Source organism: Scyliorhinus torazame, chromosome 8 (genome assembly GCF_047496885.1).
Source record: "Scyliorhinus torazame isolate Kashiwa2021f chromosome 8, sScyTor2.1, whole genome shotgun sequence".
Lineage (NCBI taxonomy): Eukaryota > Metazoa > Chordata > Chondrichthyes > Carcharhiniformes > Scyliorhinidae > Scyliorhinus > Scyliorhinus torazame.
Window position 1 is genome coordinate 156,656,424 of NC_092714.1, and position 24,983 is coordinate 156,681,406.

The window sequence follows — 24,983 nt, forward strand, 5'->3', positions numbered from 1 at the left end:
GAGTTAAAAACATTTCTCTCAGAGGTTTGTGAGCCTCTGGAACTCTCTTCCTAAAAAGGTGATGGAAGCAGAGCCTAAACACTTTTAAGGCAAAAGTAGATGAATCATTGATAAGCAGGAGGGTGAAAGGTTATGGGGGATAGCTGGGATGTAGATTTGAGGTTATTATCAGACCGGCAATGATCTTATGGAATGGCGGAGAAGGCTCGAGGGGCTGAATAGCTTACTCATTTCCTTTAACCTACTATGTGATGTATATATACAGGAGCTGACCCCAAGACACACAAGGGCCATATGGTCTGGCTCAAATCTTTAGACAATTCCTCCTAGTCCTCAGCTGCCCTACCAGCAGAAAATGTTTCTCTTCATTTATTCTATCAGTTCCACTAAACGGCGTCAAAACTTTGATCAAATTGTTCCTTAACCATCTAAATTCCAGGGAATACAACACTAATTTGTTTAATCTCTCCTCATAATTTAACCCTTGGAGTCTCGGGGTGCATTCAGTGGACATGAGTTAAAGTTTGTTGAATGGCATGTTTAGCAGGGTGTTTCTTGGTGGCTGCAGTGCTGAGAAACATTCTGCTATTCAACAGCACTTTGCTGCTTTTTTATGGTCTCGGGGAGATTCTCTCTGCCAAGGCCACACTTAGAGGGATTAACGCTTCATGAATATCAGGACGCCATTTTGGAAACCTGCCCTGATCTTCCTCCCTGCCCTCTTTCAGGCCCCTCACCCTTTTTGTGACTTCCCCATATCCCTACTACATTAGGGAGGTCCCCGGAACCCCCCCCCACTCACCCTCCTCTACCTGGCAAGGCCCACCCTGGCCCAATCGCTGGCAGTGGCAACCTGGCACTGGGAACCCTGGCACTGCCAACTTGGCACCGTGGCAAGGCCCTTGGCAGTGTCACCCGTTAACCCTGGCAGTGTCAGGGTGGCACTGCCAGGATGCCCAAGTAGCACTGCTAGAGGGTTAGGCTGGCAGTGCACAGGTGCCGGGGGAGTTCCAGGGTGCCACCCCACCCTATCCCTGACCACCCAGGGATCTCCAATGGCCTGGGAGACCCCCCAGGTGCCGTTACGACTGGTCCACATTTATGTGGACTAGTAATAAACAGCGCCCTGGCAAGGCCTCCCAGACACAGCCGGTGAATCTCGGGTGCCGGGTGAATCTGCCGTCCAGGTATTTAAATGAACCATTATGCTCATTTAAATAGTCAGATCTGGATCACGCCCAGTGAGGGTGAGATCCAGATCATGACGTCTCATGAGATTTGAGCGTCACGAATTTTGCAAGAGGCTTCTCGCAAGATTCAAGGGCTTCATTGCGACATCAAGTATGGTGCGACGAGGAAGCTGAATCGCATCCGAGGTATTATTCTGGTAAATCGATGCTGTTTTGCAATGAACATGGGCACCCACTTTGTCCAGCCTTTCATCATCAAGAAAATATTCTGTTCCATAAAGCCAATGATTTTACATTTGCCTACACTGAAATCCATTTGCCACAGCTTTTCCCATTAATTTAAATTATTAATATGTCTTTGTAATTCCACACTCCCAGCCACATTGCTGACAATACTGCTTATCTTTGTGTCATTGGTAAACTTGAGTATGTAGCTTTCTATCCTGCTATCTTAAGTCAGCAGTAAAGTTAAATCCCATGGAACAAAGAGATGGTGGCATTATGGATAAAAAATTGGCTGAGTGATGGGAAATAGAGGGTAGTGGTGAACAATTGTTTTTCAGACTGGAGGAGAGTGTTGTTCATGACAGGGCCATCCTGCCATCAGTGTTAGAGCTCCTGCTTTTCTTTATCTATATTCATGACCTCGACTTGAGCACAATTTCAGAATTTGTAGATGACATAAAACTTGACGGTATTGTGAATTGTGAGATGATACTCATTGACATCAAGAGGACAGAGTGAAGCTGGTAGAATGGACAGACAAGTGACAGATCAAATTCAATACAGAGAAATGTGAAGTGATTAATTTTGGTAGGAAGAATATGGAGAGACTATAAAAAAAATACAGGGTATAATTCTAAGTAGGTGCAGGAGCAAAGGGACCTGGGTGAATATGTACATAAATTATTGACAGTACCAGAACAGGTTGAGAAAGCATAGGGAATTATGGGCTTTATAAATAGGGACACAGAGTGCAAGAGCAAGGAGGTTACGCTAAACCCATAAAACAGTGGTTCACCGCCAATTGGAGCATTGCGTGTTCTGGGCACTACACTTTAGGAAAGATGTGAAGGCACTGAAGAGAGGGCAGAAAAGATTAATGGGAATGATTCCAGGAATGAGGAATTTCAGTTCAGTGGGTAGATTGGAGAAATCCTTCTCTCCTTGGAAAAGGGGAGACAGAGGAGATTAATCGAGATGTTCAAAATCACAGGGGTCTGGTCAGAAACTGTTTCCATGGTGGAAGGTCAGACACCAGAGGACACAGATTTAATGTACTGACAAAAGAAGCTGCCACACGAGACCCACCGGGCCGAACCGATTTGCGGAGTACAAGCATCGCCACTGAGGGGCAAGCCCCCTAATCAGTGGTAGAGGAAATCAGGGTATATAAATCTGGCCTGAGTCGGGGCGGTAGTCGCTTCTGGGACCTGTGTACATAGTCCTTTTGTATCCCTGTAAATAAACCTTTCGTTCCCAATGCTTCCCATGTGGCTGCTTCTGTGAACTCAGTACTGGCGATGAGGATTATGTGAAGCTGCAGATGGTTCCATTTTTACTGTAGCCAGCCACCTTGCCACGGACCTCTGGAAGATGGTTCATCTGCATTTACGATACCACACTTTGGAAAGCTGGACCCATTCGATGAAGATGGAGAATATTGGTCACAATATGTTAAGCAGATGCACTGATTTGTTCGGGCCAACGACATTGTCAAGGATCAGTGCCAGACCGTGATCCTCTTGACAGCCTGTGGGGTGCCCACTATTAGTGTGATTAAGAGCCTGGCATACTCTGCCGCCCTGTATTCAAAATCATTTGCAGAACTGGTCACTTTTGCGGCAGATCATTACAACCCCAAGCTGTCGGTCATCGTCCAACGCTATCAGATCAATGTGGCTGAGTGGACCCCTGGGGGGTCCATAGCAGAATTATTGATGCTTCTCAGGAAGCATGCAGGATTCTGAGAATATGGCACTGCCAACTCCAAAATATTGCGGGATAGATTGGCCTGCGGCTTGCTTAACACGGCAACCCAATGAAAGTTGCTCATTGAGCCACAGCTGGACCATGCCATGGAAATCGCCCTATCACGAGAAAGCGCAGAGCAGTCTGTACAGGATTTGCAAGGGATGGAAGTCCTTAGCTTAGGGTGTGCCCCTTCAAGGAGCAAGCCACCCACTTGGGCGGATAACCCCGGTTTTCCGCCTTGGGCAGCAGCCCGCTGGGGGTCGAGCCGGTGGCCTAGGACCCCGACGGCAAGGTGGAACCCTTCCTCCGATCCAGAACAGGAAAACCCCGAGCATTGTGGAACGTGCGGTTGGAGAGGCCGCAGGGAACGGTAAAACTGGCTGCCTGCCCCAGTCCTGCACCTTTTTGTGGAGGAGCCCACGGAAGATTGTCTGCTATTGAACTGTGTTGCATCGCCCAAAGTTGCCCCCATTAGAGTCACGGTTCACGTCAATGGCCACCCGTTGCTAATGGAGTTAGAAAATGTGCCGCCATCTCAGTTGTCAGAAGGCACACTTTTAAGAGTCTCCAGGTGGGTGTGCAGCTTCTGTCATTACGGGACATCAAGGCTTGGTTGGCCACTTACACCGGAGAACTGCTGGCCATAGCGGGGGCCATGGTGGCCCCAGTGGTCTATGGGTAGCAGTCAGCTTGTTTGACCATGATTGTGGTGAAAAGCGACTGCCCCAGTTTGCTCAGCTGTGGCTGGCTACAACGCTTCTGCATTGACTGGCAGAAGGTTTTCCAAATTGTCTCGGGAGGCTTCAACACGGTGTTAGCGAAGTACCCCGAGGTTTTCCAAACCTGGCTGGGGATGATCACGGTGCCATGGTGAAGATCCATGTGGACCCTATAGCGCAACCAAAGTATTTCCTTGCTCACCTGGTGCCCTCCACGCTACTGCCTAAAGTATAGGCAGAGCTCGGCAGCTCAAAGGTCTGGGGATCTTCCGGCTGGTGAAGTTCGCAACTCGGCGGTGCCGGTCGTCCCTGTCGTGAAGCCTAATGGCTTGGTTCGCCCCTGCGGCGATTAGAAATTAACGGTAAATACGGTCTCCAAGCTGGACCGGTATCCAATGCCGAGGATTGAGGACCTATATGCCAAACTGGCCAGAGATCACTCGTTCACCAAGCTCGAGATGAGCCACCCGTAGTTCCAGTTGGATCTGGATCCAAAGTCGCGCAGTACGTGACACGGGTCTGTACAAGTATACGAGGTTGCCTTTTGATGTGTCGTCGGCCTGATCCATTTTCCAGCGCGTGATGGAGAATCATAGAATTTACAGTGCAGAATGAGGCCATTCGGCCCATTGAGTCTACACCGGCCTTTGGAAAGAGTACCCTACCCAAGCCCACACCTCCACCCTATCCCCATAACCCAGTAACCCCTCCCAACACTAAGGGCAATTTTGGACACTAAGGGCAATTTATCATGGCCAATCCACCTAACCTGCACATCTCTGGACTGTGGGAGGAAACCGGAGCACCCGGAGGAAACCCACGCACACACGGGGAGAACCCGCAGACTCCGCACAGGCAGTGACCCAAGCCGGGAACTGAACCTGGGACCCTTGAGCTGTGAAGCAATTGTGCTAACCACTATGCTACCGTGCTGCACAATGTTCTGTGAGGGCTGCCAGGTGTAACGTGTCTATCCACAAGTCAATCCAGGCGATGTCTTGGTCACGGGAACGACTGAGCGGGACCACCTAAACGACCTGGATGAGGTACTCAGTCGCTTTGTGCAGTCAGGTGTTCGCCTCTTCAGACAAAAATGCATTTCCATGCCCGTGAAGTCACCTACCTGGGTTATCGCGTGAACCAGGAGAGACTCTGCCAGGTTGAAGACAAAGTGGGGGCCATCCAGCAGGCCCCCACGCCGGGAGGCATGACAGAGCTCCTTTCATTCCTGGGGCTTGTATATTAGTATGGGAAGTTCATCCCGGGCATTGCAACTATGTTGGCCCTCCTGCACAATTTACTCAAAAACAACCGGGAGTGGACGTGGAGAGAGCTGCAGGAGGCCGCGTTTACTGAGTTTAAATGGCAGCTCACTTCGATCCTGCTAAACCATTCCTGGTCACCTGTAATGCCTCGTTATACTGTATTGGCACCATGTTGTCCCATCGGATGAACGATGGTAAGGAGCATCCAATCGCTTTCGCCTTGAGGACGCTGGCCGCGGCTGAGAGCAACTATGCTCAGGTAGAGAAGGAGGATCTGGCCGTTGGCTTCGCCCAACAAGGTTCTGCCAGGACGTCTACAGGCGTTGTTTCACAGTTTTGACTGATCACAAGCCACTGCTGCGGTTATTGAAAGAGGACTGGGCCATCCCACCTATAGTGTCAAGCTAGAATTCAACGATAGGCCCTCTTGTTGGCAGTGCATGAATACCTGCTGGAACACCATCCTGGGATGCAGATCGCGAACACCGATGCATTGAGTAGGCTCCTGCTGCAGACAAGGCCTCTGACGCCCTCCAGAGCCAACGAGGTCATCGCTACGATACATTTTATGGATACATTGATGGTCATAGCGGCCCAGATACATGCATGGACACAGTCTGACCCCCATTGTCCAAAGTTCGCCAGAGTGTGTTATATGGGGCCGAGCTTTGTGCCCTTCCCAGTGAACTGAAAGTTTTAACCTCGAGGGTCACTGAATTCAGCGTAGAGGATGATACACTCCTTTGGGGGATGCGGGTATGGTTCTACCAAAGGGGCAAAGCCTCATCTTGACGGATCTCATAACGGATGCCCCAGCGTGTCTAAGATGAAGATGCTCACCCAGTTACATATAGTGACTGGGGCTCGCCCAACAGTACAGAGTGTGCCAGGAGCAGCAGAAGCTCTCACCTGTGGCACTGCTTCATCACTGGCAGTGGTCAGATTGGCCATGGGTATCTCTCTATGCTGATTTTTGCCGGCCCTTTTCAGGGTTCCATGTTCCTGCTTCTCGTTGTTTGTACTCTAAATGGTTGAACATCCACAGGATGTCGTCCACGACTTCGAGAGCGACAATCGAGAAGCTCAGGCACTCTTTCAACATGCATCCTGTCTCCGTGTGGTACTCACCACTGTTGTATTATATTGTAAATACTGCACTGCATATGAGGGTATTACGGTAAGGCCCCTGTACTACAGGTATGGGGGTAGATCCCTGCCTGCTGGCTCCGCCCAGTAGGCGGAGTATAAATGTGTGTGCTCACTGAGCTGCAGCCATTTCGGCAGCAGCTGGAGGAGACCACACATCTCTGTGTAATCAAGCCTCGATTACTCTCTACTCTCGTCTCGTCGTAATTGATAGTGTATCAATTTATTACACAGAGAGTTTACAAAGATGGATCTTCGCATCAAGCCGGATCGCCTGCAGCTGCATCCTCAAGCAGACAACGCCACAAAGGGCTTCGCACATTGGCTAGCTTGCTTTGAAGCATACATCGGGTCTGCGACAGACCCAATCCCAGAAGCACAGAAGCTCCAGATTCTGTACAAGTGGCTGAGCTCCAATGTCTTTCCCATCATCCAGGACGCGCCTACCTATGCAGAGGCCATGGCGCTACTGAAGGGGAACTAAGCTCAGCAGACCAACAAGATCTACGCCAGGAACCTCCTGTCCATGCGGCACCAACTTCCCGGTGAGTCTGTGGAAGATTTCTGCGCGCTCTGGTGAGAGACTGTGATTGCCAGGCCGTTTCGGCCGCTGAACATTTGTGGTAGTCACCACTGTTGTATTATATTGTATATATGGGTAGTGCGGAAGGCCCCTGTACTACAATTACGGAGGTAGATCCCTGCCTGCTGGCTCCGCCCAGGAGGTGGAGTATAAATGTGCGTGCTCTCCGAACAGCAGCCATTTCGTAAGCTGCTGTAGGAGGCCACACATCTCTGTGTAATAAAGCCTCGATTACATTCCACTCTCGTCTCGTCATAATTGATAGTGCATCAACATTCTAACCTGCTAATGAGAGACACGTTCATTACGGGCATAGGGTCGGCCTACATCCGCCAGCGCCTCTTAGATGGGGCTACGCTTGACCTCGCGGCGACCAAGAAACTAGCGCTCTCACTCACAGTCGCCTCACGCAACGTACAGGCGTATGCCCCGACCGCACGGCCCACCCCTCCTGGGCATCGTAGACCCCATCAGCAACCTCCCCCAGCCAAGCCCACGCCTGCGCCGCGCCTCAGCCAACCAACCCCGGGGGACCCAAGTGCAACTTCTGCGGACAGACAAAACCCCCCGGCAGCGCCGCCCGGCGCGGAGCGAGCTCTGCAAGGCCTGCGGCAAGAAAGGACATTTCGCTGCAGTGTGCCAGGCCCGCTCAATCGCCTCTATTGTCCCTGCATCCCCTGCGTGTGGCCAATGGGCGCCGCTATCTTGCTCCCCTCACAACACGTGCGGCCCGTGGGCACCGCCATCTTGCTTGCCTCACAACTAATGGATGCAGCCATCTTGCCTGCCCGAGGACACGTGCGGCCCGAGGGCGCCGCCATCTTGCCTGCCTCAGGACACGTGCAGCCCATGGGCGCTGCCATCTTCCCCGCCTCAGGACCCCTGCCTGTCGGGCACCTCATCAGGCCGCTCGTTGCCTGCAACCACCGACGACCAGCTGCGTCTCGCCTCCATCATGATCGACCAGTCCCGACCGCACAACCTCGCTACTGCGTCGACAAAGGTGAAGGTCGACGGGCAAGAGATATCCTGCCTTCTGGACTCCGGGAGCGCTGAGAGCTTCATCCACCCCAACACGTTAAGGCGCTGCTCCCTCATAGTACACCCCATTAACCAAAGAATCTCCCTGGCCTCTGGATCCCACTCCGTGGTGATCCGGGGGTACTGCATCGCCACCCTCACCATCCAGGGCGTAGAGTTCAGCGGCTTCCGGCTCTACGTCCTCCCCAACCTCTGCGCTGCCTTGCTACCCGGCCTGGACTTCCACTGCAACCTCCAGAGCCTAACCCTGAAATTTGGCGGGCCTCACGACCCTTAAGGTCGACCCACCTTCTCTGTTTGCAAACCTCACCCCAGATTGCAAACCCGTCACCACCAGGAGCAGACGGTACAGTGCCCAGGACAGGACCTTCATCAGGTCTGAGGTCCAGCGGCTGCTGCAGGAAGGTATCATCGAGGCCAGCAACAGCCCCATGAAGAGCCCAAGTGGTAATGGTGAAAACGGGGGAGGAAAACAGGATGGTCGTTGACTATAGTCAGCACGGTAGCATTGTGGATAGCACAATAGCTTCACAGCTCCAGGGTCTCAGGTTCGATTCCCGGCTTGGGTCACTATCTGTGCGGAATCTGCATGTTCTCCCCGTGTGTGCGTGGGTTTCCTCCGGGTGCTCCAGTTTCCTCCCACAGTCCAAAGATGTGCAGGCTAGGTGGATTGGCCAGGATAAATTGCCCTTAGTGTCTAAAATTACCCTTAGTATTGTGTGGGGTTACTGGGCTATGGGGATAGGGTGGAGGTGTGGACCTTGGATGGGGTGCTCTTTCCAAGAGCCGGTGCAGACTCAATGGGCCGAATGGCCTCCTTCTGCACTGTAACTTCTATGATAATGTATGATGATTAGCCATCCTCGGCTATGTGGTTCAGAACGGAGTTCTAGGGCCCGACCCCGATCGCATGCGCACCCTCATGGATCTCCCCCTTCCCCACTGCCCCAAGGCCCTCAAACGATGCCTGGGTTCTTTTCATACTACGCCCAGTGGGTCCCTAACTATGCGGACAAGGCCCGCCCACTCATCCACTCCACCGGTTTCCCACTGACGGCCGAGGCTCACCAGGCCTTCAACCGTATCAAGGCCGACATCGCCAAGGCCATGATGCACGTGGTCGATGAGACGCTCCCCTTCCAAGTTGAGAGCGATGCATCAGGCGTCGCTCTGGCCGCCACCCTCAACCAGGCAGGCAGGCCCATGGCATTCTTTTCCCGCGCCGTCCATGCCTCCGAAATTTGGCACTCCTCCGTTGAAAAGGAGGCCCAAGCGATCGTCGAAGCTGTGCGGTACTGGAGGCATTACCTGGCCGGCAGGAGATTCACTCTCCTCACAGACCAACGGTTTGTTGCCTTCATGTTTAACAAGACACAGCGGGGTAAGATCAAAAATGATAAGATCTTGCGGTGGAGGATCGAGCTCTCCACCTTTAATTACGAGATTTTGTATAGCCCCGGTAAGCTCAACGTGCCCCCCGATGCCCTGTCCTGAGGTACATGTGCCAGCGCACAAGTGGACCGACTCCGGAACCTGCACGACGATCTCTGTCACCCAGGGGTCACCCGCTTTTATCACTTCATTAAGGCCCGCAATCTGCCCTACTCCTTCGAGGAAGTCAAGGCTGTCATCAGAGACTGCCAGGTCTGCGCGGAGTGCAAACCGCACTTCTACCGGCCAGACCGTGCGCGCCTGGTGAAGGCCTCCCACCCCTTTGAACGCCTCAGTATGGATTTCAAAGGGCCCCTCCCCTCCACTGACCGCAACACGTATTTTCTCAATGTGGTCGATGAATATTCCAGAATCCCCTTCGCAATCCCATGCCCCAATATGACGCCTCCCACCGTCATCAAAGCCCTCAACACCATCATCGCTCTGTTCGGTTTCCCCACCTACGTCCACAGCGACCGAGGATCCTCATTCATGAGCGATGAGCTGCGCCAGTACCTCCTCAACAGGGGCATTGCCTCGAGCAGGACGACCAGCTACAACCCCAGGGGAAACGGGCAGGTGGAGCGGGAGAATGAGACGGTCTGGAGGGCCGTCCAGCTGGCCCTACAGTCCAGACATCTCCCGGCCTCCCGCTGGCAGGAGGTCCTCCCCGACGCACTTCACTCCATTCGGTCGTTCCTGTGCACGGCGACTAACGAAACCCCCATGAACGTCTCTTCGCCTTCCCCAGGAAGTCCACCTCCGGGGTTTCGCTCCCAACGTGGCGGGCAGCTCCAGGACCCGTTTCCTTCGCAAGCACGTGCGGCTCCACAAGGCGGACCCGTTGGTTGAGAGGGTACAGCTACTCCACGCAAACCCGCAGTACGCCTGCGTAGCGTACCCTGACAGCCGCCAAGACACAGTCTCCCTCAGGGACCTGGCACCAGCTGGGTCCCCCCCCCCCCACCCCCCCACCCCCCTGCCCCGGCACCACCTTCCCTTCCCCCGGCGCACTCCACCACAGCCCCCGCTCCAGGACAATCCGTCCTCCCCTTGGTCCCACCCGGGGATGAAGAGGATGTTGACACGCTCCTGGAGTCACCGAGGACCGAGCCGACGCCTGACTCACCACCAGCACTGCGACGCTCTTGACGACGGATCAAGGCGCCTGACTGTCTAAATTTGCCCCCGTTGGACTCATTTTTAACAGGGGGTGAATGTGGTAGTCACCACTGTTGTATTATATTGTATATACTGCACTGCATACAAGGGTATTACGGTAAGGCCCCTGCACTACAGGTATGGGGGTAGATCCCTGCCTGCTGGCTCCGCCCAGTATAAATGTGTGTGCTCTCTGAACTGCAGCCATTTCGGCAGCAGCTGTAGGAGGCCACACATCTCCTTGTAATAAAGCCTCGATTACTCTCTACGCTCATCTCGTCGTAATTGATAGTGCATCACTCGCCACCGGGCAGGTGGTGCCGGGGCAGAGAGGGGGGGGGGTGGTGTGGGGACCCAGCTGGTGCCAGGTCCCTGAGGGAGTCTGTGTCTTGGCGGCTGTCAGGGTACGCTACGTAAGCGTACTGCGGTTTTGCGTGGAGTAGCTGTAACCTCTCAACCAACGGGTCCGCCTTGTGGAGCCGCACGTGCTTGCGAAGGAAAGCGAGCAGCATAATCAAAGATCCCTCCCACCCGGCTTACTCACTCAGTCTGAGAACACGCACGAACAGACTCAAAAACAGCTTCTTCCCCACTGTCACCAGACTCCTAAATGACCCTCTTATGGACTAACCTCATTAACACTACACCCTGTATGCTTCATCCGATGCCGGTGCTTATGTAGTTACATTGTATATGTTGTGTTGCCCTATTATGTATTTTCTTTTCTTCCCTTTTCTTCCCATGTATTTAATGATCTGTTGAGCTGCTCACAGAAAAATACTTTTCACTGTACCTTGGTACACGTGACAATAAACAAATCCAATCCAATCCAATCCACTCCGACAATGGAGCACCCTTTACTACTGCGGAGTTTGGGAATTCATGTGGACTTTTGGAATGCACAACATACTCACTACCCCATATCACTCCGCTTCGAATGGGTTGGCCGAAATAGCGTCCAGACATTCAAGCATTGCATGAACAAGCAGACCTCGGGATCTTTGATACACGTTTGGCGCGCTTCCTTTTCTGTTACCGCTCCATGCCGCACGCCGTGGCACCGGCATAACTTCTCATGGATGCCGGTTTCGAACTTGCCTCAGCCTGGTGTTGCCCCATATCGGCGGGAAGGTACACCATGGACAGGAGTAGCTGGGCATTGCCTTGTTGAGCGTGCCCCACCTCGATGATTCATACCAGGCGACACAGTCCTCGTGCGCGACTTCGGAGACGGTGCCAAGTGGCTTCCTGGCACTCTCATTCAGCAGACCCAGCCTGTGTGGTGCCGGGTTCATGTGCAGGGCCGGGAATCGCAGAGGCACCTCGAGCATCTCCACGCTAGGAGCCCTCTGATGTGGGATCCCCTTTTGGAGGATCCCTAACCTCAGGCCACCCCAGCCACCGCGGTGGCTCTGTTGAGGATTCCGAATTTGCAATCGAGGTTCCGTGGCTGGACGGTTCCAATGGGGTGTCTGATGACAACTAACTGCTGAAGGTGGTGCTGTGCGACGTTCTACGAGGAAACTATACGCTGCCTAGCTCTGCTCCACCTACGCCCGAGAGGCAGACCTAGGCTAAGAGGTGCAGACCTTCTCTGCCTCCTCCTCCTTTGTTGGACAGGTTTTTGGACTTTGCGGGGGAGGAGTTTTGTAACCCATACGGGACCCACAGGGCCACGCCGATTAGGCTCCCCAAGAGTCTCATGGAGTACGAGCTTCCCCACTGAGGGGCGGAGCCCCCTTATTAGCGGGAGAGGAAATCAAAGTATATAAACCCAGCCCGAGTGTGAGTCGGAGCGGCAGGCACATCTGGGACCTGTGTACATAGTCTTTTCGTATTCCTGTAAATAAACCTTTCATTCCCAAAGCTTCCTGTGTGGCTGCTTCTGTGAACTCAATAGAAGAATGGCGACATGAGAAATACCCTTTTAGAGGGCGGCATGTGGCCCAGTGGTTAGCACTGGGTCTACGGCACTGAGGACCCGGGCTCGAATCTCAGCCCTGGGACACTGTCCGTGTGGAGTTTGCACATTCTCACCATGTCTGCGTGGGTTTCACCCCCACAACCCAAAGATGTGCAGGCTAGGTAGATTGGCCACGCTAAATTGCCTCTTAATTGGACAAAAAATAATTGGGTACTCTAAATTTATTTTAAAAAAGAAATACCCTTTTAACCCAGTGAGGCTTTAGGATCTGGAATGCAGTGTCCGAGAGTCTGGTGGTGGCAGATTCAAAAGGGAATTGAATCATTATCTGACGAGAAAGGACTATGAGGAAAAGGTATGGGGAGTGGGGCTAGATGAGTCGTTCTTACAGACAGTCAGCAGTGAATTGCATCCTTCTGTACTGTACAAATCTGTGATGCTTTGAAAAACACAATGAAGAGTTGAGGCTCCGAGTGACAACAGAGAGGATGTTCAGTAGCAGGACCGGAGAGAATCCATTCAGCCCTGGAATCCATTCCAGATTCAATTTTTAGTTCCAGATTCAATTTGTAATTTCAGGAAGTCTAATTTACAGCAAACCTTTGTGGAATTTGAGCTCCTAGTTCTTCACTCATTAGCTCAGATCTTCAGATTAAAATGTAATTCCAAACCATAAGGTGAGCTCACACCTTCCTCCTGCTGTCTCAGCTTTTGTATATGGTTTCTTATCTTATTCGTTTGTGCGTCTGAAGACTTTGAAGTCAGAAAGACATGACTTCAGCAATTTGCTGGTCTAGATCTTCCAGTCTTTGGATGGTTGGACCCTGGAAGATGCCCAGAGGACACCCTTGGATATCCCAACGAAATGACTCCATGGGATTTGTCTGTAAAGCTTTGACTTCCAATGGGCGATTCTCCTGCTTCCTGTTACAACCAGTCCCTGACCTACATCCTTCAGCGACTTACCCTTTATCCCCTCTGTGGGAACTGTCTTGGCCCAAGCCCCCACTTGCTAATTTCCTGGTCAAGATCTCCAATTTGGTATGATTCCAGATGGGATATCCCCAAATTCCTAAATTGTTATGCCCATGCGGTGAGGAGAGATGAATTGGCTCATTTTCTTTATTCAAACCCCCACCCCCAACCCACACACCCACAGTTGGTTGCAATAATGTTCATTTGAAAAGTATCCTTTCCCTCGTGGATGCCTTTCCCAGCCCAAATATATGTATTAAAATGAGCCAATTTGACCAGGCTTTCTTTAGTTAAAGAAAGAGTGAGTTTGTTATTGCCTGGCACCTGTGTGGCACAGATATTCCTCATACACTTGTCAGCTGAAGCCTGGTTATTGTTGCATTTGCACAAGGACTGCTTCAGTGTCTGAGGAGTCATGAAATCGTGAACTGCAATCATCAGCAAACATGCCCATTTCTGACCTTATGATGAACGGAGGTCATTGATGAAGCAGCTGAAGATGGTTGAGCCTAGGACACTATCCTGATGAACTCCTGCAGTGGTGTCCTGGAGCTGAGATGATTGACCTCGACCAACAACAACCATCTTTCTTTGTGCCAGATATTATTCCAACCAATGGAGAGTTTTCCCCCTAATTCCCAATTACTCCAGCTTTGATAGGGCTCCTTAATATCATACTCAGTCAAATGTTGCCTTGATGTCAAGGGCAGCCACTCTCGCCTCACCTCAAACCCATGTTTGAACCAAGGCTGTAATGAGGTCAGGAGCAAAGTCGCCCTGGCAGAACCCAAACTGAGCATCGTTAACTTCTCCTTATTCTGGGACTTCCGGTGGCGGCAATGAAGGAGTAAGTTGCACTTTTGGTGGCTCCCGCTCTGGTTGGACTTTTGGACCTTTCCCCTGTTTTTCTACTGGACTTGAATTGTAAAACGGATGTTAGTGGCAATTGTTTACTGAATTCCCACTTCGGTGCATGGAGAAAAGGACTAGAAATGTTCGGAAGGGTAGAAACAAAAAGACAGAGAAGGTTTGGGCTGTAGCTGCAACAGAAGGCAGCATGGCGGAGGTTCGAACCTCGGGCTTGTTGACCCAGCAGCCTATGGAGCAGCTGATGCAAGTCATTCAGGAAGGCTTTGCTACGCAGAAGCGGGACTGCTTGGACCCGATAAAAGAGTCTATTGAACGGTTGGAGCATAGATTGGACGCTCAGGATCGGGCGATCCAGAAGGTGAAGAAGGCGCTGGCTAAGCAGGAGGAACATCAGACTGCAGTGGAGTTGGAGGTGGGGATGCTAAGGGACCAGCAGAAGAAGCTCCTGGAGATGGTGGAGGACCTAGAAAATAGGTCCAGCCGGCAGAACCTCAGAATCGTCAGGCTCCCGGAGGGGTCTGAAGGAATGGACGCTGGGGCATACATCGCAGACATATTTGTGAAGCTGCTGGGGGATGGGGCATTCTCCCGGCCCTTGGAAGTGGACAGAGCTCACAGAGCACTCGCGAGGAAGCCACGAATGGGATACCTCCCGAGGGCAATGGTGGTGAGATTCCACAGGTTCTCGGATAAGGAGCGCATTCTACAGTGGGCCAAGCAGACACGGAACTGTAAATGGGACAATAGCATCCTGCGGGTTTACCAGGACCTGAGTGTAGAGGTGGCTAGGAGGAGAGCAGGCTTCAATCTGGTCAGGTCAATCCTTTTTAAGAAAAAGGTGAAGTTTGGACTGTTATACCCAGCCCGTCTCTGGGTCACGCATGAGGATCAGCACTTCTACTTCGAGTCGCCTGAGGACGTGTTGGACTTTGCGAAAAAGAATGTGCTGGTGATGGATTGAGAACTTTTGAACTTGGCTGCAACGTTCATGTTTTTGTTTTTTCTGTTTGTTTCTCTGTTTTTGTAAAAAGTTTCCCGTTTTGCGTTTCATGGAAGATGTTTGTGATGCCGTTTGCATTGATTTGGACCCAGCGGTAGGGTTGAGTGAGTTAAGGTTTTCATTTGCACTGTTGGGGGATGGAGGGGTGCTAGTTTTGATCTTGGTGTTTTTCTGTTGGGCAATTGTGTGGGGATTGTTTGATGTTGGAGTTTGTTTGTCTGAGCTGGGGGGAGGGTGGGGAGGGAACAATAGGTGGGAGACTATCTGGCGCCGGGGATGGGGGCCACCAAGCTAGCTGGGCGAGCTAGCTCTTGGAAGCGCAGTGGGGGGTGTGCATGTGTTTGGTTTAGTAAAGGGGTTGGGTTACAGGGTGTTGTTACTAGGAGGGGAGGGGGGGTGAATGTACTTCTGACGAGGGAGGGACTTTGGGCTGAGGGACAGAGAGGAGGTTGGGGGTGGGGGCTGCCTGGGGATGGACCGGTGAAGGTGCGGAGCACGGGCTGGAGGCGGGCCTAAAAAAGGGGATGGCTGATCGGCAAAGGGGGGGGTGCAATGAGCCCCCCAACTAGGTTGATCCCTGGAATGTTCGAGGGTTAAATGGGCCAGTCAAAAGAGCAAGTGTGTTCGCGCATCTTCGGCAATTGAAGGCGGAAGTGGTAATTTTGCAGGAGACGCACCTCAGAGTAGCTGACCAGATTAGATTGAGGAAAGGCTGGGTCAGTCAGGTCTTTCACTCGGGACTAGATTCAAAGACTAGAGGGGTCGCGATCCTGATCAATAAGTGGGTGGTGTTTGAGGTGGGTAGAATAGTCTCGGACGTGGGAGGTCGGTACATTATGGTCAGTGGGAAGCTAGAGGGGGTGCAGGTGGTATTAGTAAATGTGTATGCGCCAAATTGGGATGATGTGGAGTTTATAAAGAGGACGCTGGGGAAGATACCGGACCTGGACTCGCACAAGTTGGTCTTGGGAGGGGACTTTAACACAGTTATTGACCCTGGCTTGGACCGGTCAAGATCGAAAACGGGCAGGGTGCCAGCAATGGCAAAGGAACTAAGAGGGTTCATGGAGCTGATGCGGGGGGTGGATCCATGGAGATTTGGGCAGCCGAGGGTGAAGGACTTCTCCTTCTACTCACACGTGCATAAAGTGTATTCCCGGATTGATTTCTTTATTTTGAGCAGGGCCTTGCTGGCTGGGGTAGTGGACACAGGGTACTCGGCGATTACAATCTCAGACTATGCTCCGCACTGGGTTGACCTGCAGGTTAGTAAAGACAGTAACCAGTGCCCGCACGGGAGGTTGGATGTTTGACTTTTGATGGATGAAGGGGTGTGCGAGCGGCTCAGGAAATGTGTTCAGAGCTACCTGCAGGTCAATGACACGGGGGAAATTTCATCAGCGGTGGTTTGGGAAGCACTGAAGGCGGTGGTCAGGGGGGAGCAGATCTCGATCCGGGCCCATAGGGAGAAGGTGGACAGGGCAGAGACGGACCGACTGGTAAAGGAGGTACTACAGATCGATAGGAGGTATGCGGAGACCCCAGAGGCAGGGCTTTTAAGGGAACAGCGGAGGTTACAGGCGGAGTTTAGCTTGCTGACCACAGGGAGGGCGATGGCGCAGCTGAGAAAGGCGAGGGGGGCGATCTATGAACATGGAGATAAGGCTAGCAGAATGCTTTCAAAGTAGCTTAGGAAGAGGGAGGCAGCTAGGGAGATAGGGAAAGTAAAGGACGGAAATAGGAACCTGGTTGGTGATTCAGTAGGGGTGAATAAAGCGTTTAGGGATTTCTACAGCAGGCTGTACAGGTCGGAACCACCGACAGGGCCGGAGGGGATGAGGCACTTCTTGGAGGGCTGAATTTCCCAAAGGTGGACGGGGAGCGGGTAGAAGGGCTGGGGGCCCCAATCGGGCTGGAGGAGATAGTGGAGGGTCTGAAGGCCATGCAGGCGGGTACGGCCCCGGGTCTGGACGGGTACCCAGTGGAGTTTTATAAAAAGCTCTCGGGGATACTGGGGCCAGTGTTGATGAGGATGTTCAATGAGACAAGGGAGAGAGGGGTGCTGCCCCCGACGATGTCACAGGCAATGATTTCGCTGATCCTTAAGCGGAACAAGAACCCGGAGCTGTGTGGGTCCTACAGGCCAATCTCCCCGTTGAATGTAGATGCCAAGTTGCTGGCCAAAATCTTGTCCTCCAGGATTAAGGATTGTGTTCCGGACGTTATTGGGGAGGACCAGGCGGGGTTTGTTAAGGACAGGCAGTTGGTGGCCAATGTAAGAAGGCTGTTAAATGTGATCATGATGCCCCCAGAAGGTAGGGAGGTGGAGGTAGTGATCGCAATGGATGCAGAAAAGGCTTTTGATTGGATAGAATTGGACTATCTGTGGGAGATACTGGGACGGTTTGGATTCGGGCGGGGCTTTATTGACTGGGTCAGGTTACTGTATCAGGCTCCTGTGGCAAGTATACGGACGAATAGGACAACATCGGTCTATTTTAGACTGCACCGGGGAACGAGACAGGGATGCCCCCATTCCCCACTGTTGTTGGCGCTGGCTATAGAGCCATTGGCAATTGCCCTGAGAGCCTCGAGGGGCTGGAGAGAACTGGTCTGGGGGGGGGTTTCGTTCTATGCGTTTCGGACCCAATAGAGGGGATGGAAGAAATCATGAGGACTCTGGGGGGATTTGGCCGGTTTTCGGTGTATAAGCTTAATATGGGAAAGAATGAGATGCTTGTGGTCCAGGTGAGGGGACAGGAGAGGCGACTGGGAGAGCTGCCGTTTAGGTTAGGTACCGAAAGGGAAGTTTTCGGTACCTAGGCATCCAAATGGCGTGGAAAAGGGACCGGCTGCATAAATTGAATCTGGCCCGGCTAGTGGACCAAATGAAGGACGATTTTCGAAGATGCAACGCGCTTCCGTTGTCTCTGGCCGGGAGGGTGCAAACGGTGAAGATGACGGTCCTCCCGAGATTCCGATTTGTATTTCCAGTGTCTCCCCATCTTTATTCCGCGGTCCTTTTTTAAGCGGGTCAACAGAGTGATCATGGGCTTCGTCTGGGCGGGCAAGACCCCACGAGTAAGGAAGGTAATGCTTGAGCAGAGTCGGGGAGAGGGCGGGCTGGCGCTGCCAAATTTTAGCAACTATTACTGGGTGGCTATTTTCGCCATGATCAGGAAGTGGGTGGTAGGGGAGGGGTCGGCATGGGAGTGTATGGAGGCGGCTTCATGTAAGGGCACCAGTTTGGGGGCATTGGTAACTGAGCCTCTGCCGTTCCCGCCGACATGGTACACCACCAGCCCATGGTGGTGGCGGCCCTGAGAGTTTGGGGCCAGTGGAGGCGGCATGTGGGAGCAGTGGGAGCATCGGTCTGGTCCCCAATCTTAGATAATCACCGGTTTGCCCCTGGGAGTATGGACGGGGGGTTCCGGTTATGGCGGAGAGCAGGGATTGAGAGGATGGGGGATATGTTTATAGAGGGGAGCTTTCCGAGTATGAGGGCGTTGGAGTAAAAGTTTGGGCTGGCGAGGGGAAACAAATTCAGGTATCTGCAGGTGCGAGACTTCCTTCGTAAACAGGTGTCAACCTTCCCGCTCCTACCACTAAGGGGGATTCAGGACAGGGTAGTTTCCAGAGGGTGGGTAGGAGAAGTGAGCATCTCAGACATTTATAAGGAGCTTATGGGGTCGGAGGAGACGCAGACCGAGAAGCTGAAGCGCAAGTGGGAGGAGGAGCTGGGAGGTGAGATAGAGGATGGTCAATGGGCAGACGCATTGAGTAGAGTCAGCGCATCCTCAACATGTGCCAGGCTCAGCCTGATACAATTTAAGGTTGTTCATCGGGTTCACATGACAGTGGCCCGGATGACCAGATTCCTTGGGGTGGAGGACAGGTGCACAAAATGTGCGGGAGGACCGGCGAACCATGTCCACATGTTTTTGACATGTCCAAAGCTTAAGGGATTTTGGCAGGGGTTTGCAGACGTCATGTCCACGTTGTTAAAAACAAGGGTGGCACTGAGTCCAGAGGTGGCGATTTTCAGGGCGTCAGAAGACCCGGGAATCCAGGAGGAGAAAGAGGCAGATGTTCTGGCCTTTGCGTCCCTGGTAGCCCGGAGACGGATACTATTAGCTTGGAGGGACTCAAAGCCCCCGAAGTCAGAGACCTGGCTATCGGACGTGGCTAGCTTTCCCTGTTTGGAGAAAATCAAGTTCGCCTTGAGAGGGTCACGGTTAGGGTTCACTGGAGGTGGCAACCGTTTGTCCACTTCTTTGCGGGAAATTAATCATCAGTAGACCGGGGGGGTGGGGTAGTTTAGGGGGTCAATAAGGGTGGGAACGTAACGAGAGGTAAATGGCTTTTGTACTATGTTTATGGTTTCATGTATATTGTTTATTTTGTTGTTGTCATTATACCAAAAATACCTCAATAAAATGTTTATTAAAAAAAAACATCTCCTTATTCTCCACCTCCCTCGACCCTCTGACTCCCCTCAGACCCTCCAACTCCCCCAGGACTCTCCAACTCCCCACTGACCACCCTGACTCCGCCTAACCTTCCAACTCCCCCCAACCCTCCAACTCGCCTTGTCCCTTTGACACCCTCCCCCCAGCACCTCCGACTAATCCCAACCCCTCCGACTCCTCACTGATCACCACAACCCCACGGCCCTCCTAATCTCCCTGTACCTCCGACTCTACCATGAATCTCTAACTCCCTCCAGCCTGACCTGACCCACCCTCTCACCATACCTAGCTGCCACCCTACCCACCCTTCTACCTACCACCCAACTTCCTCCTGCCACTCAACACACCATACCCACCTTCCCATCCTGGCATCCTACCCAGCTCCTACCCTGCCACTGCACCTAGTTACCTCATTCACACCCATTCTCTTAACATAGTGAAAAGCTCTTTAAATGTGCCAGTGCTTTTCACTGTGTTAGAGAATGAAGACTAACCAAAATACTGCAGCTAGTGCTGTAAAAGGCTTGGCTTGGCTACCCCAATGACTCATCCCTACAAGGAAGAACTTGCAGATCAGGTACACTCCAAATTTCTGCAGTCTGGTGAGAAATGCAGAGTTCTGGTGCTGTGTAGAAAATAGGAGTGGATTGGCATTCTGACAGTGATGGCCACTCACAGCCCCTTCTCTCAGGGCTTTGTGCTGTCCAGTAAGAGTTGATTTGATGCAACTGGTTGAAACCCTGGAGAACTACTGTAACTGATTAATATCTCCAGGGTTTATTGGCTCCTCTTGGGGTTACAATAAAAGCCCCTCTGAATTTCAGGGCTGGTATTTCCCTTCTAACTTTAGAAGGCATGAAGTTGAAAGGCAGGTAAAGAGCTGCCATCCCATCATGCCTGTCCCTTAGCAAGACAACCAGAACAGCACCAGGAGATACCCGCCCAGGCCAAACATGCTCCCTGTCATGATATTCAAACACACACATCATGATAGACACACCAACAGACAAATCAGAACACACAACACCACAACCAATGACAGAAAGATATAAAAGCACAGACACGACCCCCGGTGGTCAGTATTAGCTGCAGAGGAGGACCAGGACAGATCTGTTACCAAACACACTCAGGGAGACAGCACGTGCAGAGTATCCAGAACGAACTGTATTATAAGAGTTAAAATAAAATAGAGTTGTACCACATACAACTGTGTTGGCTCATCTGTGCACCAGAGCACCCAACACCACATGGTACAGGAGTGGATCGATACCTGCCGGCATACCTCAGTGTACACAGACAACCAGCAGTGCCCAGGCAAAATGATAGAGCTCCCGGTTCCGCAGCCGCTCCAGTGCCACGGCGACCTCCGCGAAAACTGGCGGCGATTCCGGCAAGTGTTCGAATTGTTCCTGGTGGCAGCTGAACTCCAAGACCTGGATGATAGCGAAAAAATTGAATTTCTCCTCACCATCGCCGGTGCAAGGGCAAGAGAAATATTCACAAGGTTCAGGTTCTTCAGGAGGCAGCAAAGGTACGATTACCAGGCAGTCCTGGACAAATTCTCCAAGTACTGTGAAGAAAACGCAATCCAATCGGCAAGTAAAGGTAAGAAAAGCTGCAGTACTCACCTCGTGGCTGGGATCCCGGAGCCCGAATTCCCAGAGGCCGAAATCCCGGGCCTGAGAGAGGGCTGGGTCGAGGTCGGTGGCCATCTTGCTAAAGGTATCACGCTAGCACAGTTGCGCGAGCAGTGCGCAGAACCGGAAGTATCGTTTGCGCATGCGCGAGATGCTGCGCATGCGCAGTCAAGAAAACGGCCATCGGTAAAGGAACAGCGATCTGAGCATGCGCAGTCGCTTCCTACGTGCTACATACCGATCGTCAGGATGTCAGAGGCCCCAGACTGCACCAATTTAAAGGGGAAACGTCCCAAATCCAATTTAAAAGGGAAACGTCCCAAATCAAAAAAACAAAAATCTGTTAAAGCTGTAAAACAACCTTCCCTCACCTGGAATGACAGCACATTGCCGCAAATTGACCCAGGAGATGAATTTGACCTCCGAAGAACCCTCCGACAAGCAGTTACCTACGCACAAGCCGATGATTCCGACCTCAAATACTTCGATGATGATCTTTACAGTGTTTCCGGACCTCGCGAGCCCAATGATAGCTCCGTGGTCCTATACGACTATGACTCGGACGAACCTTTCGTGTTGCACATTGGCGGCCCCCACATTGAATCCGACGCAGATGCGGATTCATTTTTCGGATTTGAGGATCTTCAATCCAGCAGATATGACGTTCCAACTTATCAGTACCGGATGATGCTGCAGCCTGACATTAACAGACAGGGAGCGCTGCAAGCACACGGAGAGCGCCCTGCTGCCACACAGAGCGTGGTCCACGTCCCGCTCAACGTTCCCGACTCTATGAAAGAAGACATGCAAGACTCCAGAGCGCAGTCCTCGCATGAACCAGAAGTGACTCCAGTGTCACAAGCCTCCACAGCAAGCTCGTGGACAGACTCCACAATTGCAGAAACGCAAGACTCCAGAGCGCAGTCCTTGCACGAACAAGAAGTGACTCCAGTGTCACAAGCCTCCACAGAGAGCTCGTGGACAGCCTCCACGATAGAAGCAACGCAAGACTCCAGAGCGCAGTCCTTGCATGAACAAGAAGTGACTCCAGAGTCACAAGCCTCCACAGGGAGCTCGTGGACAGCCTCCACGATAGAAGAAACGCAAGACTCCAATGTGCAGTCCTTGCAGGAACAAGACCATGAGGGTCTAGCAACCTCTCCTGACCAACCAGCGGCAGATGATGCAAGTCTGCCATGCTCACGTGAACAGCAAGAAGGCTATAACAGCCTACCATGCTCCACTACACAGCAGCATGACCATGACGGTCTCTCATGCTACAATGAAGGGCACAGCGCTGAAGACTGTTCAAGCCCACCTGAAGACAAGCCAAAGGAATCGCCTCGTCCAAGCCCGAAGAAAAAAGGTTTATGCGTTGACCTTCAGGATCATTATAGCCGAACAGAGATTAATAATGCTGCACGGCCACAGAAGGATGCTGAGGATTTGCTAAAGAAATTAATTGAATGTTTAACTTGCAAGGAGCAGACTGAGAATTGCCAGTGTTTTAGTACGGATCGAGAAAATGGACAAGACATTGATCCTCAGGTAATGGAAATAACACAACCTGAATCATATCTACAGCAGGGACAAATGTCTCCCTTCAACACAACGCCGCATATTCCCAACTTCGGAGACCAGCAGTTAGTCAGTAATGACTCTTCAAACCTTGAGGGGAACATTAATTGCATTGAACCTATACACACTCCACTGATAAATGAGCAGAACATTGGAGCAAGAATCCTGAGGACACCGACATCGAGTAGCCAGGTAACGAATTTAAAACCCACAGCAGTTTCACGTGAACCAGTGTGACCACAAATCTCCACAGCTGAACCGGCTTGAGGACCAGCCCATTCTTGAGGCGGTCACCCATTAGACTGGACTTATAACGCTGTTCATACGTTCAAAAAGTCAAACACTTCTGTATTATAACCTGTTGTTGTTTATTGTTCCAGATATCGTCTGACCGGACCACTGTTCAAGTTTTTTTTCTCTCGCATCCATGTTTTGTTATGGTACAACCTTGTTAGTGTGACGCACCCGACATCGTCCCATGTAAATAGTTACGTCATATACACACGCTGTACACAACATACACACACACTCTTAGATGCACTCACGACACAATTATATTTATAACCACGTAGGCACATATCTTTGTAAAAAGGGGGGATGTCATGATATTCAAACACACACATCATGATAGACACACCAACAGACAAATCAGAACACACAACACCACAACCAATGACAGAAAGATATAAAAGCACAGACACGACCCCCGGTGGTCAGTATTAGCTGCAGAGGAGGACCAGGACAGATCTACTACACGACACACTCAGGGAGACAGCACGTGCAGAGTATCCAGAACGAACTGTATTATAAGAGTTAAAATAAAATAGAGTTGTACCACATACAACTGTGTTGGCTCATCTGTGCACCAGAGCACCCAACACCACACTCCCCACTCCACCCAGCCATATAAAATCCTGAACAGGTCACTACCAACAACAAACCCCAGGGCCAATGAGGAGAGACGTGGATTCCTCAATCCTCAGTTGATCAAAACCAGTGAATCAGGTGGAGCAAGTGATACCTATACGGTCACTCACCTACTGCAAGATGCACCCTCTGGTCCAGTGTGGAAAATGTCCCCCTCACTTCGAAAGGCCATTCTATGAGTCAATCACCACAAGACTTGCTGCTAATGGACTCTAGAGCCTCACTATTCTCTGGGAAAGTCATTTGATGCTGTTTTGAATATTATCCTGCATAACCCTTGTGATCCCAATGTCACAGATGCTCCCAGAAAAGGTGGCACAATGTGGATTAACCAGGAGGAGACCGTATATTGCGCTGGCTGCGGAAATTCCCAAACTCTTTAAAAACAGGAGAATGGTTCACCTCCATTTACTGCCGAAACCATACTTCACTTTTATTGAAACTGACAAACCCACCTACAAACCCAATGATACAGGTAAACAACAGGATAACGCTGCGTTATTCTCCTTCATAAACACTACAACTACAATTAATTTATAATGGTGCAGAAGTTGCTGTGAGAGGTGAAAAAACTGTTAGTATGGCCTTTGCTGGTTCAATTCCCAAGTGTTTTTGCACAGGAAGTTGCTCCAAATTTGAGATGCAAACTGCAGAGTTTTCTCGCCATGGCACCTTGAAGCTGTGTAAACAAAGCAAGCAACTGCGTGTCTCCAACCAATTAGTCTGAGGTTAATGACCAGTGGAGAGTGTGAAATGTGAATTAGAATAAATATGAATGTTGCCACAGTCCCAGAGGATCATAGACTGCTCTCCCCTTTGAGAGCTGACTGGTGGTGGGCGGCACAGTGGTTAGCACTGCTGTCTCACAGCACCAGGGACCCAGGTTCGATTCCGGCCTTGGGTGACTGTGTGGAGTTTTCCCTTTCTCCCCGTGTCTACGTGGGTTAATCCGGGTGCTCCGGTTTCTTCCCACAGTCCAAAGATGTGCAGCTTAGGTGGTTGACCATGCTAAATTGCCCCTTATTGTCCAACGGTGAGGTGGGGTTACAGGCATAGGGAGGGGAAGTGAACCACGGTTATGGTTCTCTTTCAG

At 51.6% G+C, this 24,983-nt stretch overlaps 1 protein-coding gene across 1 annotated transcript in view; it reads left to right on the plus strand.

Annotated features, from left to right (window-relative positions):
* LOC140428218 (complement C3-like) overlaps positions 1-24,983 on the plus strand; it is a 174,068-nt gene that overhangs the window by 31,058 nt on the left and 118,027 nt on the right. The window contains exon 3 of the mRNA XM_072514435.1: positions 24,188-24,365. Within this exon, the coding sequence (XP_072370536.1) occupies positions 24,188-24,365 (178 nt within the window). The remainder of the gene's footprint in view (positions 1-24,187; positions 24,366-24,983) is intronic.